Genomic DNA, 13,550 nt, shown 5'->3' with positions numbered 1-13,550 from the left:
GAGGTTAAAGTACTTCTCCTTAACTATTTTATATTTATTAATAAATTATTAGTATAACTAGCCTAAGGCTTATTATATAGCGTTTAGCTTTATAGTAGTACTAAAAGCTTATATATTATTATTAGTAATATCCTGACAGTAAACATTGTGATTAAAGAGTGTGCCCCCTCTTTACGTACAGTGGCTCTGGAACATTCAGACGCCCAAGCCCTCGAGCGGCCTCCGGCCGTGTAAAGGTACTTGTACTTCTTTAGTCTCGGGGTGCACATCGTGATAATTCGCTGGGGAGTTAAGAAATCTGCTCATAGAGCTGCTCTGCCGATACAGAATTCCTACGGCATTTCCATCTAGGTGCATGATGTATACTCGCACGGCTATTCATAGGTTATAGGGGTGGGAAGCAGCCTTGTTACTTTACTAATCTTATTTTTATAATAAAAACTTATATACTTTTTTTATTTATATACTAAGTTACTTTTTAGTATAATATTAGTATATCTTATTTTATTATTATTAGTTATAAACTTATTTTTTACTATATTAAAATATATTTCTAACTAAAATAAGAATTCTTATAGTTTATTTTAGCTTTTTTTTTATACCTTAAGATAAGTAATTTTTTTAAAAGTATATTAGTATAAAGTTACTTAGTCTTTAGTTAGGGATTAGTAGTTATTTTTATCTCTTTTTATATATTTTTTTATAAATATACTACTTTAAAAGGCTTTAATTTAATTAATTTTTATTTTTTTTTTTACTTTTTTTACTTCTTCTTCTAGAAAAGCCCTTAGCTTTTTTTTTAATAGCTTACCTAAGTTAATAGTATATTACTTATTTACTAGTATAAACTTAGTTATATTAGGTATTAGTTATTTTATTATAATACTTTTTTATTACTAGGCTATAGTTTAGGATTTAGTAAGCACTATTACTACTTTAGTAGTTAATATACCTAAGGATAAGAAGATATTAAAATATATTAGAGGTAGGAATAGTATTAAGTAAAGGAGTTAGTAATAGGTGTAGTTAGGGTTTAATTATAATAATTATTTTAATATACCTCCTCTAACCCCTATCTTTAATAAAGTTTTCCTTTTTTATTATTCCTTTAGTAACTAGTTTATCTGGTCCTGGTCCTACTCTGGTGCCCCCCTGGGGCCCCGCTCCGGGCACCCGACACGGGGGCTTGTCACGCGGTTTCTTGAGCAGGAAAACCAGGTAAAACTTCCGCCCCTGCCTCGCCATAAACGCGATCTGCAGTGGAAAGAAACTAACACGGCACCAGATTGTCATCGTCGCGGTCCGAGACCCCACGCACGCGACCTCAAGGTCGCTCGCAGACTTGCACAAAGGCAACGGCAGCGGCCTCATCGTAGTCAAGTACGACGCTGCGGTCGAGCAGGACGCCTTCAACCTGGCAAAGGAGCTCCAGGAGAAGCAAAAGGTCGACCACCTCGACATCGTCATTGCAAACGCCGCCATTGCCACTTCTTTCCGTTCGGTGAAGGACGTCAAGCGTGAGGAGATCCAGGAGCATATCAACGTCAACACGTACAGCGCTGTATCACTGTACCAAGCTACACGTGACCTGTTGCAGAAGTCGACTAACAAGCCCATGCTTGTTCTTGTTGGCTCTCTTGCTGGCTCTCTCGAGTAAGATTTCAAGACACGGGTAGATTGAGCGAGCTCATGGACCCGATCGCTGACCGTACAACAGAAGCCAACCTTCGGTTCCGAATGCATCTTACGGAGCATCCAAGTGCTTACTGAACTGGTACGGCGTCAGAATCAACGACGAGGACAAGTGGCTCAATACCTTTGTATTGGGACCTGGGTTCACCCAGACGGACATGGGCAACGAAGGTGCTCGCGAGTTCGGCATGCAGGAGGCCCCCGTCAGCGTTGAAGACTGCGTAAATGGCATGTACCAGGTAATTACCACGGTCACCAAGGAGAAGCACGGTGGAAGGATGGTACAGTACACTGGCGAGATTCAGCCTTGGTAATCAATCTTTGGGCCAGAGGTGGAAGTACGTATATAGGGACGGGGCCTGCAGCCGAACGTGTTCCATGACCTCAGAGGCCGCGGCCGCGAGAGGAGCGGGGAGGGGACCATGGTGAACTAAGAGTCGAGTAAGAGATGGATTCCAGGCGAGTGTGGAGCTTTTATGGCGGATATAAACTATAAATCTGTCTGATAGAATGTCGAGTTATACTAGATTTGGTCACCAAGCAGGACTGTAGTGTACAAGACGTGGCCTATTAGAGTCTGTGACGAATGAGAATGAGGCACTAGAACACAAAAGTGGACCCACAATTGCCGTGCTGCAATTGTAGCCTATCCCATCAGTTTCCCTCTCTTTGAAGAGCCACGCTGTAAGTTAGGTAATCATGGATTCTTATCACGTGAGTGTAGTGCGGAGAAACAAGTGGCCCTGATGGGATATCACCTCGTGACAGAGTCAAAATGTGGCGTAAACTAGATCCGTCTGACAGCGTAGCATCTGTGCAGCCACGTTTGCGAACAAACGTCAAGCCACATGTCGACCGTTTTGCCCCACCCTTGCGCCTCGGCCCAAGTCGCCGGTTGGATAGACAGTTGATGTCACACACACACACACTGGCCCAAGCTTGCTTGTCGATCGCTGAAGAGTGAGCAACCAAGGCTGCCTGGGAAAAACACCACACTTATCTGTACAAATCCCACGATCTCACCACCGCTTCCTTTTTTTGGTCTTTCCGGAATCCGAGAGGATACGCTGCCCACGTTCTCTTTAGAAACTAACATGCGCTAGCCAACGCCGTTATTCGCTAATTCATCCGCGTTGCCCGCGCTCGGTTACATACTTGGGCAGACGACCTACCCCCCGTCCTTGACGAACCGACCATCACAGACATCTCCCGCTCTTTCGCCGACATACCTACCATGGCGGACACATCTCCCCAACCCGCTGCCACACAAGATGGCGAGAAGCGATGCTTCATCTGCCTCATGGACGAAAACGAGTCCGGCGCCTCCGAGTCCGCGTGGGTCAACCCGTGCCCCTGCACCCTCGAGGGCCACCAGGACTGCATGATCCAGTGGGTGACGGAGCTGGAGCGCGAGGGAAAGGAGATCCAGTGCCCGGTCTGCAAGGCCGCCATCAACATCGACGAGCCCTACGACCCGGCGCTCGCGCTGAACAACCACATCTACAAGGCCTTCAGCAAAGTGTCACCCGGGCTGATCCTCGGAGGTCTAGGCGCGGGCACGTGGGTCGGCCTCGCCATGTACGGCAACATCGCCGTGCGCGTCTTCGCGGGGCCCGAGGCGACGTATCGGTTCTTCTTCAACGACAGCAATCCCAGGGGGATGCCCATGGTCAACTGGATCCATGTCGCCATCCTACCTACGATTGCGCCTGCCCTGCTCCTGAGCCAGTCGTTCCCCGTCTTGGGCAACGTCTTCTTTATGCCGGCGGCTGCGTTGGTAAGTCACCCCACGTTTTGGCCTCCTTCCCGCAGCGGCACTGACGAAGACGATGCAGTACGGCGTCTTTCGCATGGCGCGCGACGTCCACTTCTTCTCCTGGCCGCCGTCCCCTCAACTCGCCGCGGCGTGCTTCCCATACATTAGAGCCGCGTATAACAATTTCCACCATGAGTTTATCTGCCCGTACGAGAGGAGATGGGAGCGCACGATAGCAGGCCTTCCCGAGCCGGTAACGCCGCCAGCCATCGACCGGCCCAACGAGAACCGCCAGCGCCGGGCCAGGAATAACGACGGCGCCAACAACGATGGTGGCGGCCGAAACGTCGGTATTATGGGAGGTCTGCTCGGTGCCGCCATCGACATGCTGGACATCCCGGACGTCGCCATGGAGGTCGAGCTCGAGGCGGCCGAGATGGGGGAGCAGGACGGCATTGCTCAATTTCAGATCGTCGTCGAGGAGCTCGAGGACGAAGAGGCAGAGCGGGAGAACGCAGCCAGGCAGATCGCCGAAGCCATGGCCGACGAACAACCGCAACCGCAAGCCAACCAGCAACCGGCGGCGCCCCAACAAGCCGCTCAGCCGGCGCCCGCCGCCCCGCGCCAGCGAGGCCTCCAGGCCAGCCTCCGGGACATCACGAACGCGCTGGCGGGCACGCTCCTCCTGCCCGTCATCTCGGCCGGCATGGGCGAGCTCCTGCGTTTGGTCCTGCCTAAGCACTGGACCACGCCGGTGGGCGGATTTGGCCGGTTCAAAGTCCGGACCGGCCTTCTGCAGGACCAATGGGGCCGTAATCTCGTCGGCGGCTGCATGTACATCGTGCTCCGCGACGTCTTCCGGCTGTACACTAAGTACCGCATGGCCCGGAATAAGCCCCTACGCAAGGTCCGAAACGTGGACCGGCGGAGGAACCAGGGATCTTCTTCTTCGTCGTGAAAAACAGCTCTGGCGGAGCATATTACTATAACAGCGCAGTACACACTTGCATATATATCATTGGCGTTGACGGGAGCCAGGGCATGGTTAAGAGCTGATACCTCTATTTTTCTGTATGAGTAGGGGGTTTTGACATATCGGGCGCTGATTTCCTAGAGCCGTTATTTCGACAAGCTTCAGCCTGTCCATTCGGCGTGACGAGCAGCCTTTCTCAGTGACCGTAGGATGCATGCCATGGTGTCCAACATGATCTTTGAACATATTGCACACCCGTACGGAGTATAATTGCATGTAAATGAGGCACATGCGTCTCACGAGTCGGCGGGGTAGAGTACTCCGTAGGGAGAGTAAGACTCCAACGCCGCCAACCCCGCACCCACAGTACCCGCTGGAACCTTCCAGCCAAACAGAAACGACGAACGCCCGCAAACCCATCAGCACAGGGACACGCCGCCATCAGCCGCAACCCAATCGTCACCTTGGAGAGAGGCGGGGGGCAGTTGATCCTAAAAAAACCAACAACCACAACGTCCATCGTATTTTGCGTTTCTCGCATCCCACAATACCCTCTCGCTTTTTTTTTCGTGATACCCTCCTTTCCCTCCTCCCCACTCACCCCCGTACCGAATTTTACGTTCCCCCTCTCTCGGTATACACCCAAAGGGAAGCCTTCAACATGGTGAGTCTTCCAAGTCGAAAAAAAGGGACTGCCGCGCGTGCGGGAAGCCGATCGTGTTAACCACCCCTCCCCCTCTTTCCAGGCGACGACATCCAAACAGCGCCTCGCGGTCGCCATCTGCGAATTCCTCTCCGCGTCCGTCACCGACGGCACCCTCCCCGCCGACGATAAGGAATCCATCGACGTCGCCATCCAGTGCATCTCCGACGCCTTCAAGGTCGACCCCGCCGATAAGAAGCTCCTCGCCGAGTCCGTCGGCACCCAGAGCCTCTACCAGATCTACTCAGTCTACGAGAAGCTCAAGAACTCGACGACGCCCGCCGCCGGTGCCGGTGCCGCGGCTGGCGGCGCCTCCTCCTCCTCAAAGGTCCCCACCGAGGAAGAGAAGAAGGAGGCCGAGGCCCTCAAGTCGCGCGGCAACGCCGCCATGGCCTCCAAGGACTACCCCTCCGCCATCTCCCTCTACACCCAGGCCCTCGCCCTGAACCCGGGCAACGCCGTCTTCCTCTCCAACCGCGCCGCCGCCCACTCGGCCGCCAAGGACCACGAGTCCGCCAAGGCCGACGCCGAGGCCGCCGTCGCCATCGACCCGGCCTACACGAAAGCCTGGTCCCGCCTCGGCCTCGCCCGCTTCGCCCTCGGCGACGCAAAGGGCGCCATGGAAGCCTACGGCAAGGGCATCGAGTACGAAGGGTCCGGCGGCAGCGAGGCCATGAAGAAGGGCTTCGAGACGGCCAAGCGCCGCGTCGAGGAGATGCAGCTCGAGGAGGCCGACCTCCCCCGCCAGTCGCCCGGCACCAGCGGCGGCAGCAGCGGCGGCGGTATGCCCGACCTGAGCAGCTTGGCGAGCATGCTCGGCGGTGGCGGTGCTGGCGGTGGCGGTGGCGGCATGCCCGACTTCAGCCAGATCATGAACAACCCCATGTTCGCCAGCATGGCCCAGAACCTGATGAGCAATCCTGAAATGATGAGCAACCTCATGAGCAACCCTCGCCTGCGTGAGATGGCCGACCGCTTCGGCAGCGGTGGCGGCATGCCCGACCTCAACTCCCTGATGTCTGACCCCAACATCGCCGACATGTAAGCTTTTTTTTCTTCTTTTTCCTTTTTTTTCTTCTTTTTCCTTTCCACTCTCCCCCCTTGACGTCCTGGTGTTTTACGTGCAACCGGTGCTAATTGACTGTCGCAGGGCTCGTAACATGATGGGTGGTGGCGGCGGTGCCCCCGGTGGTGCCCCCGGCGGTGGTGCCGGTGCTGGTCGTGGAGGCTCTGCTTAGAAACTGTTCGTATCCCGGAGCATTGATATATGTCTTGCTTGAAAGAAACGACCCCGGATGGGGTTTACTGGCACAGGGTGGCCGTGGTCTTCGATGGATCACTAGGACTTACCTGACGTCGTCGAGATATATGAGATACCGATGCATGAATAGAACGCCATTGGCAGTCCCTTGGGATGACCTTTATTCAGCCTACCTAAGGCTTAGCTCATGTCAGATGGTTGCGATAAGAACGCGAATCGCCAATAACGTGGAATTTTAAACTAAAGGTTTTGATCAGGTAACCGGCCACCATATTCATACATCCAGTCGAATCTAAGCCATAAGACCTTGGAAGCCTCTTTTTGACCCCTTCATCCGAGTCTAATGAAAACAAACTGCCCACTTTTGCCTTTCTGTTTACATTGGATGGCGTGTCTTATCTTTGCGATAGGAAAACCTTTAGCAATAATCCACCGTCCACCCTCCCGCCAAGTCACACTGGCTTTTGCTTTCTTCTTTAAATCATGCCACACGAGGGTGACGCCCAAGTTGTTTCAAGTGAAATAAGAGCAACACACGCAATGATAGTACATGGACCTTTGGCCCGATTCGAACGACGAAGGATGTGGTGGTAATAAGGAGACGGACGATAAAAAAGAAATAGTGGATAAAGGATCAGCGGTTGTGATTGACTCGAGTTTGGGCTTCAGCGACGCTTGATGTTTTGGTAATGCCGTGGCGGCCACGCCCACGACTCTTACCGCGGTTGGATCTTCCCTTGTGAGCCCGTTGCTGATTAGAGTGGTGTGATGTGGAGGCAGGTGACGGGGCAGGAAGCTTCGGTGGAATGTTTTCATTGACTGAAGTCGTCAAAGTCGAGCCAGGGTCAGCTGGAATGCGAGAAGAAGTGCACTCGGATGACTGGTTTCCTGTCGGCATATTTGGAATGAGCCCTGTGGGAGGCATAACATTCTCCTGTCCCGGAGTGATGACCTCCAAATTTGCATTTGGGGCAGATACATGGCGAAGCTCTTGTTGACGCTTGAGCCCTACCCTTGTCCGAGTTGTAGGATGTTGAGGAGGCAGAGGAGTGAGCTCATCCGAGTCATCGCTAGCTTGGTCGATGCCATCATTGCCTCCTATCGGTGCGCCCGTCGAATCACTTTTAGCATTGAATCGACGGGAGGTGGCGTGAGGTGTTCTGAACTGAGGCCCTTCGATTCTGATAACAGTATCGACAGAGTCATTATCCGATTCCATTGCCATAATCTGGTCCAGGTCAGCTTGAGTGGCCAATGCGTTTGACGAGATTCCTTGGGAGTATTTTTTTGGCGTGCAAGAAACCCCGACTGTAGTTGGAGCTGGTTCAGAAGGTCTGCCGGCAATCCTGGTGGGAGATGAACCAACGGGAAACCGGGGCGAGTCGTCATCTGAGGAGGTAGCACTGGCCCAGCTCAAGATTGGGTTGATTTTGTGAACTTCCAAGACATCCCGAGTCCCCAACTTGGGAACGGTATGGCGATTGGGTGTCGAGTTCAATGTGCTTGCGAGAGCTGCAGACTTGGGTGTAAACTCGGGTGCAACGGGGTTCAATCGCGTTCCCTACACAATCAGTGGTCAGAATCTGCCAAAGATGAATCTTCAGCTGACTCTACCTCTTTCTTGTGGTTACGGGGAGTTTGTGTGCCTTCGTTGCCCTTGCCCGTCTTGCTAGTGGCATGCGAACCTTGAGCCGCCTGCACAACAGGCGTGTCCTTGGCCTTCGACGTGCCGCTAGGCTTGGGAGCGCTGACATCGGTAGACTTCTTTGTGCCGGCGGAGCCCTCGTCCTTGGGTTTGATGAAAGTCTGCTTGGACCACAGGTCGGCATATCTACCGTTGGCCGTAATAAGCTCGGTGTGGCTGCCTTGCTCGACGACCTCGCCATCTTCAATGACAACAATTCGATCGGCATTCATGATGGTCGAAAGTCGGTGCCTACTTCTTCTTAGCCAATATCCCAAGGTTGCCATGGCATATCACTAGGCATGGTAGAGCTGACGCGGTAAGCATCCAAACTTACGCTACTATAAAAGTTGTTCGTCCTTTGCAAAGCTGCATGAACGACTGCTGAATCTTCTGCTCAGTGTCGGTGTCCACAGAGCTCGTCGCCTCGTCGAGCAGAACAATCTCGGGCTGCTTGAGGATAGCACGAGCAATCGCGACACGCTGAAGCTCGCCACCAGACAGTTTACTAAATCGGTCAGTCAGTTGGGCGGCTTGGCGTCTCTAGAAGGGTCGAAAACTACTAACATTCCTCTCTCACCGACCCGAGTGTTGTAGCCATCCGTGTAAGTCATGACCTTATCATGAATGCAAGCTGCCTTGCAAGCTTCAAAGACTTCTTCGTCAGAGGCCGTGATTCTTGCGTACCGGATGTTGCTGATGATCGTGTCGTCGAAAAGAATTGGGTTCTGAGGCACCAAACCAATCCGGTCACGCAAGCTGTGCAAGTCCACTTCACGGACGTCTTGCCCATCAATCAGGATGGAACCTTCGCTGGCATCGTAAAATCTGTTTAACAACTTCAACATAGTGGACTTGCCAGCACCAGTAGCGCCGACGAATGCCACTGTCTGGCCTCCAGGAACGGAAAGAGTAATTCCGTTGATAATTTTCTTCTTGTTATCGTACGTGAAGCTGACATTGTTGAACTCGACATTTCCGCCCACAAGCTTGAGGGGTCGTGCTCCCTTCTTGTTGACGATGGTCGGCTCCTTCTTCATGATGTCCAATAGTCGCTCCGCGTCTATCAAATCGCTTCCAATCTTCTTGCCGAGGCTCGCCATGAAGCGCAGAGGTGAGGTAAGCTGAGCCCAGTACATCAAGAGCATCGTCAAGTCGCCAGGCGTGGCCTTACTGCTCTTGATTCTGTAGACGGCCAGAATGGCACCAGCCAAAAGACCGCAAAGGAGGACAAGTGATTGAAACGCCTGTGCCGTAAACCAACCGAGACGGACACGCTTAGTCCAGTTGATGCGGGTGTGGATGGCGTTGGTGTAACGGACGTCCTCGTACGTCGTCTGATTGAAGGACGCGATAGTGTGCCAGCCAGTGATGCCAGTCTGGCGTACGTAGTGCTCAGCATACTGTGCGTTGACATGGGCGCGGCGACGTTCCTTCATAACGGCAATCATCTTTGTGGCGATGAAGAGGAAAAGAGTGCTCGTGGCAATGGTGATGAGACCTTCGTAGGGTCCCAAGATGACTGACAGGTACACAACAGCGACAACCAAGTCAATCAACATGGGGAGGGCCTGGAAGCAGATGGACTCCAAGAGGTCAGAGATGCTGGAACCGCCATACATGGCCAAGCTAATGTCGGACGTGCTCTTGGAGTCGTGAAAATCCGCAGACAAATTCAAGATGTGTCGGTACGCTGCTGTGCTCAGAGCTCCGTCTGCATAGACCTCAAGTGGGAGGTACAGCCATTCGCGCAAGAACTCGATTCCGGCATCGGAGGCAGCGATTCGCAGCAGACCGTAGATGGCCACACCGATCCAAGCACCAGTGAAGTCCCGGTCCTTGAGCTCGTCGACGATGATGCCGAATTGGCGGGGAATCAAGAGGTTGAGGGCGTTGCCAGCAAGAAGACAGAGGCCAACGAGGACAAGACGTAGCTGTAGGGACTTTTGGCCCATGGGCCAGACGTAGGGGAACAGGATCTGGAGCCAAGTCAGCCATTGCTCACGAGACAGCTATATAAAACAAATAAAGAGGCAATCTTCGGGCTTTACTTACTGTGAAGCCTTTGATGTAGGTAAGCCAGTTTCCCTCTTCCTGGAGTCGCTTCTCCATCTCCTCTTGGGCTTTCCGCTGTCTCTCTGCCCAAAACGATTCGGGGGGGTCGTTAGTTCCGTAAGTCGAGCTAGAGCTCTGGCTACCGTTCCCAGAGCTACTCAACCGCGACTTGGGATCATCTTGCCCAAGCAGAGACTGTCGCTCTTCGTCCGAAGCCTCTTCTTGACTGGCTCGGACACGCTGAACGACGTAGACAGAGCAGATGGTAAGGAGCAGGTAATAGCGCAGGCCGGCGAAGACAAAATGACCGATACGGCAATGCTCGAAGGTGCTGGAACGCCGGAGAATCAGGTCTGGGACAGTGATCATGGGCTCGAGGGCCAGGGAGATGAGCCACGACCCCCAGTATGGCGTCCACACGGGATGTGCCGTGTCAGAAAGAAAGGCCAGCTGGGTACCGAAGACAAGAACGCAGGAGAGTAGGCCAATAACCTCATGCTCTTGGCCAATCCATTCCTTTAGCAGTACGGATTGAACGGCAATAATGGCAAGCTGGGCAACGTAGGTCAAGACAGAGGCGACGAAGAGGTTGAGGATCCAAGAGCGAGGGATTACTTCCTTTCCAGGGCTGTTGGCAGCCCGGAGAGTCTGGAGAGTGCAGACGGCGATGGCAGACGCAACTACAAAGTAGATGAAAGCTAGAGCCGGGTAAAGGTAGTGAAGGCTATCGAGCAGCTCTTCGAGAGATGCCATTGCGGCGGATGGTGGCGAGGATGTGGGGAGCAAACCCGAATCCTTGGAGCGATCAGACAACGAGATAGATCGAGGTGTGGATGTCAGTTGGGAGAGTTGCCAAAAAGAATAGAGAGCAATTCCGACAAATGAAAGTTGAGGGTGCAAAACGGGGGAGAATCCGATGATGAGTTGATCGAGGAGCGGGGATGTGCTGACAGCTCTCGGGCCAGGGATCAGTTGAGTTGTTGAACGTAATCTGATCTTGTTAGGCAAAACGGGGAAGACGGAAACGGTTTCCTGACGGGCACCGGATGTTCTGTTTCGTTTCCTTCCCAGGTAGTGTTATGGTTTGCAGGTAAGGAGCACGGATAATGTTGGGAAGAGGCAATTGACTGGACAGACAGATGCGCGTCTCGTTGGTTGATTGTTTCCAGGGGTTTTAAGTTGGCGATGGTGGCTGAGATGGGCGATGTACACGGGTACAAAGTGGTACAAACAAGCCCAACCCGGTAAAGAGATGATGACAGCAAAAACGATTGACGCTCTTCCTCTGGAAAGGCAAGCTGACGTGAGGAAGAATCAAAAGAAGGAGGAGGGGAAAGAAGACCAGCTAGAAATGGTAGACACCTGATAAGGCAGGAGCCTATGACCGACTGGGGTGGGAGGACGGAAGATGGACGGACAAAAGTGATTGAAATAAGAAGACGGGAATGAGCGGGATTGACGGAGAGAAGGAAGGAATAAAGGGCCGTCGAGGTTCCTAGGCACGTTGGTAGGCAGGCAGAGAAAGACAGGTAAAGATAATCGTGTCGAGCCAGTGTGCCAATGCAATGCAAAGGGCAGGCCAGTCTGTCTGAGCGGAGGGAGCGTGTGGACAGGCGAGGACGTCTCAGAAAAAGGGAGCTACAGACAGGCAGGAGGAGGCAGGCAAATTCTTTCCTCGCGTTCCCGTTCCCTTTCCCTTTCCCTTTTCCTCTTCTCGATCTCCTTTCCCAATCAGGACTGGCGAGGAAGAGAAAGGCTACCTCGGGTCCTGTGAGGAAGGTACGAAGTAGGTAGGTAAGGCAAGGATAGACAAGATAGGTAAAGTAAGGAAGGCGATGCAGGGAAAGAAGGAAAGTAGCTACGTACGGACGGCAGGCAGGTATGGATGGTGACGGTACAATGGAACTCTTGGGCGAGGTATAGGTGCGTGCAGGCGCAACTGGTGCAGGTGCAGGTGCAGTGCAGGAACAAATGCAGGAAAAGGCAGAAGCGCAGCCAATCCGTCCCTTCTCCCTGGATGCCGTTTCGAATATTCAGTCCCAAAATGCAATGGTCGTGTAGCTCGAGAAATGCCGGCAGCCCAAACCCTCTTCGGTTTGTCTGCTTTGTTGCCCGCCCTGCGTTGGTTGGCGCGTTACTTGCTGCGTTGCTATCGCCGTCGCTGCTGCTGCTGCTGCTGCTGCTGCTGCTACCGCTCCTGCTGCACACTGCCCGTGCGTGCGTCTGTACGATACGGCCTTGGCCAAAATCGACCACTGTCTCTCGTTTTGCAACCACCTTTCTCGTCTCGTCCCGTCTCGACTTGTGCTACTGCTGCTGCTGCTGATCTGTTGTCGTTTTGTCGCGCCTCAAGCCCAGGGCGGTCGACCTGGCCAACCGGACAGACGGAAGAGGACATACAAAAGATGCCTTCTCGATTTCCCCACACCACGTTTATCTGACGACTGCTTGCTTGTCCCGGGTTCAACAGCCACGCATGCACGCACGCGGTAAGTTGGCTTCGTGTCCCTCTCCCAGCCGCTCGAATAGCGGGGATGGTGTTGCTTCTGCGAGCTGAATATGCAGCACAGAACAGACGAAGAGAAAGTCCAGAAAAGGTCCTGAAGTAAGACAATCGTGTCACCCAAGGCTGTGCGGTGCGGTGCGGTGCTCCCCTGACCCTAGTCGCTCTGCTTCGTGGGTAGCCTGTCAAGGCGAAGACAGCGATATCGACTTGCTCCTTCTCGAACAAGCACTGATGCGTATTCCTGGTCTCCTAGTTATGTTCTATGCTGTTCGTGTCGGTAGGTTGATGCATCTGCCTCTGTTACACTTCTGCTGGTCTGAAGAGGTAGCACCTATGATGAAAGGGACCCCGGTTTGCGTCTAACAAGGCCGACGGGAAATGTTTGGATCAACTGTTGAGCTCCTTGCCCTGACTCATATATCCATCAAGGTTCCCGATATTGCAAACAGCTTGGAATGGAACGCAAGAAACGGGTGGGTACACCAAGCTCTGGACCGGCCTGTCTAGGACGATCTGTTTGTCACCCTGCCCGTTTCCCTTCGGTGGAATCTGGTCGTGTAATTTTGCGAGATACGAAAGAAGCGGAGCCCAAGTAAACGAATGAGCGACGTGACAGCGGGACTGTCAGCCCAGTACAATGAAATCGGCTTCAGTTGTGCGCACCCGCGTCGCAGGATTGCGCGAGCTTCTGCAGGCTGCGTGGGGGAGCCGGTTGAAGAAGATGGACCGTGGTACAAGTGCAAGCTTGCCATCATTTGCGAACAGGGGCCCAGCCTTTAAGCAAGGGATGATCAACAGTTCCGCCGCTGTCGCCGACCTGGTTTTCTTCCTCGGCTTGGATGCCTGGAAAGAGAGGGAGTCATCCAAGCATCCGTCGGTCGCACAAGTCGCATTCCTACCACTGAACTATCCCGGCTGAT

General features: G+C 53.1%; 4 protein-coding genes across 4 annotated transcripts; 3 read left to right on the top strand and 1 right to left on the bottom strand.

Moving 5' to 3' along the window:
• Positions 1-1,119: 1,119 nt before the first annotated feature.
• On the top strand, positions 1,120-2,006 carry GLRG_11559 (aflatoxin biosynthesis ketoreductase nor-1; the record flags this gene model as incomplete). The annotated part of the gene is made up of 3 exons (XM_008102260.1): positions 1,120-1,218; positions 1,286-1,653; positions 1,718-2,006. Coding segments are annotated over 3 exons (756 nt in total), but the record flags the coding sequence as incomplete, so codon positions are not given.
• Positions 2,007-2,926: 920 nt separating this feature from the next.
• On the top strand, positions 2,927-4,406 carry GLRG_11558 (uncharacterized protein; the record flags this gene model as incomplete). The annotated part of the gene is made up of 2 exons (XM_008102259.1): positions 2,927-3,469; positions 3,528-4,406. 2 exons carry the CDS (start codon positions 2,927-2,929, stop codon positions 4,404-4,406), a joined length of 1,422 nt encoding a protein of 473 aa, XP_008100450.1.
• A 676-nt stretch (positions 4,407-5,082) lies between these two features.
• GLRG_11557 (tetratricopeptide) lies at positions 5,083-6,362 on the top strand (the record flags this gene model as incomplete). The annotated part of the gene is made up of 3 exons (XM_008102258.1): positions 5,083-5,085; positions 5,168-6,165; positions 6,275-6,362. 3 exons carry the CDS (start codon positions 5,083-5,085, stop codon positions 6,360-6,362), a joined length of 1,089 nt encoding a protein of 362 aa, XP_008100449.1.
• A 657-nt stretch (positions 6,363-7,019) lies between these two features.
• On the bottom strand, positions 7,020-10,877 carry GLRG_11556 (ABC transporter; the record flags this gene model as incomplete). Its single annotated transcript, XM_008102257.1, has 5 exons — positions 7,020-7,946; positions 8,000-8,321; positions 8,407-8,577; positions 8,637-10,048; positions 10,125-10,877. 5 exons carry the CDS (start codon positions 10,875-10,877, stop codon positions 7,020-7,022), a joined length of 3,585 nt encoding a protein of 1,194 aa, XP_008100448.1.
• Between the last annotated feature and the right edge of the window lie 2,673 nt (positions 10,878-13,550).

The sequence above is a fragment of the Colletotrichum graminicola genome, assembly GCF_000149035.1.
Source record: "Colletotrichum graminicola M1.001 genomic scaffold supercont1.93, whole genome shotgun sequence".
NCBI classification, from domain to species: Eukaryota; Fungi; Ascomycota; class Sordariomycetes; order Glomerellales; family Glomerellaceae; genus Colletotrichum; species Colletotrichum graminicola.
This window is presented reverse-complemented; position numbering and strand designations above follow the sequence as displayed.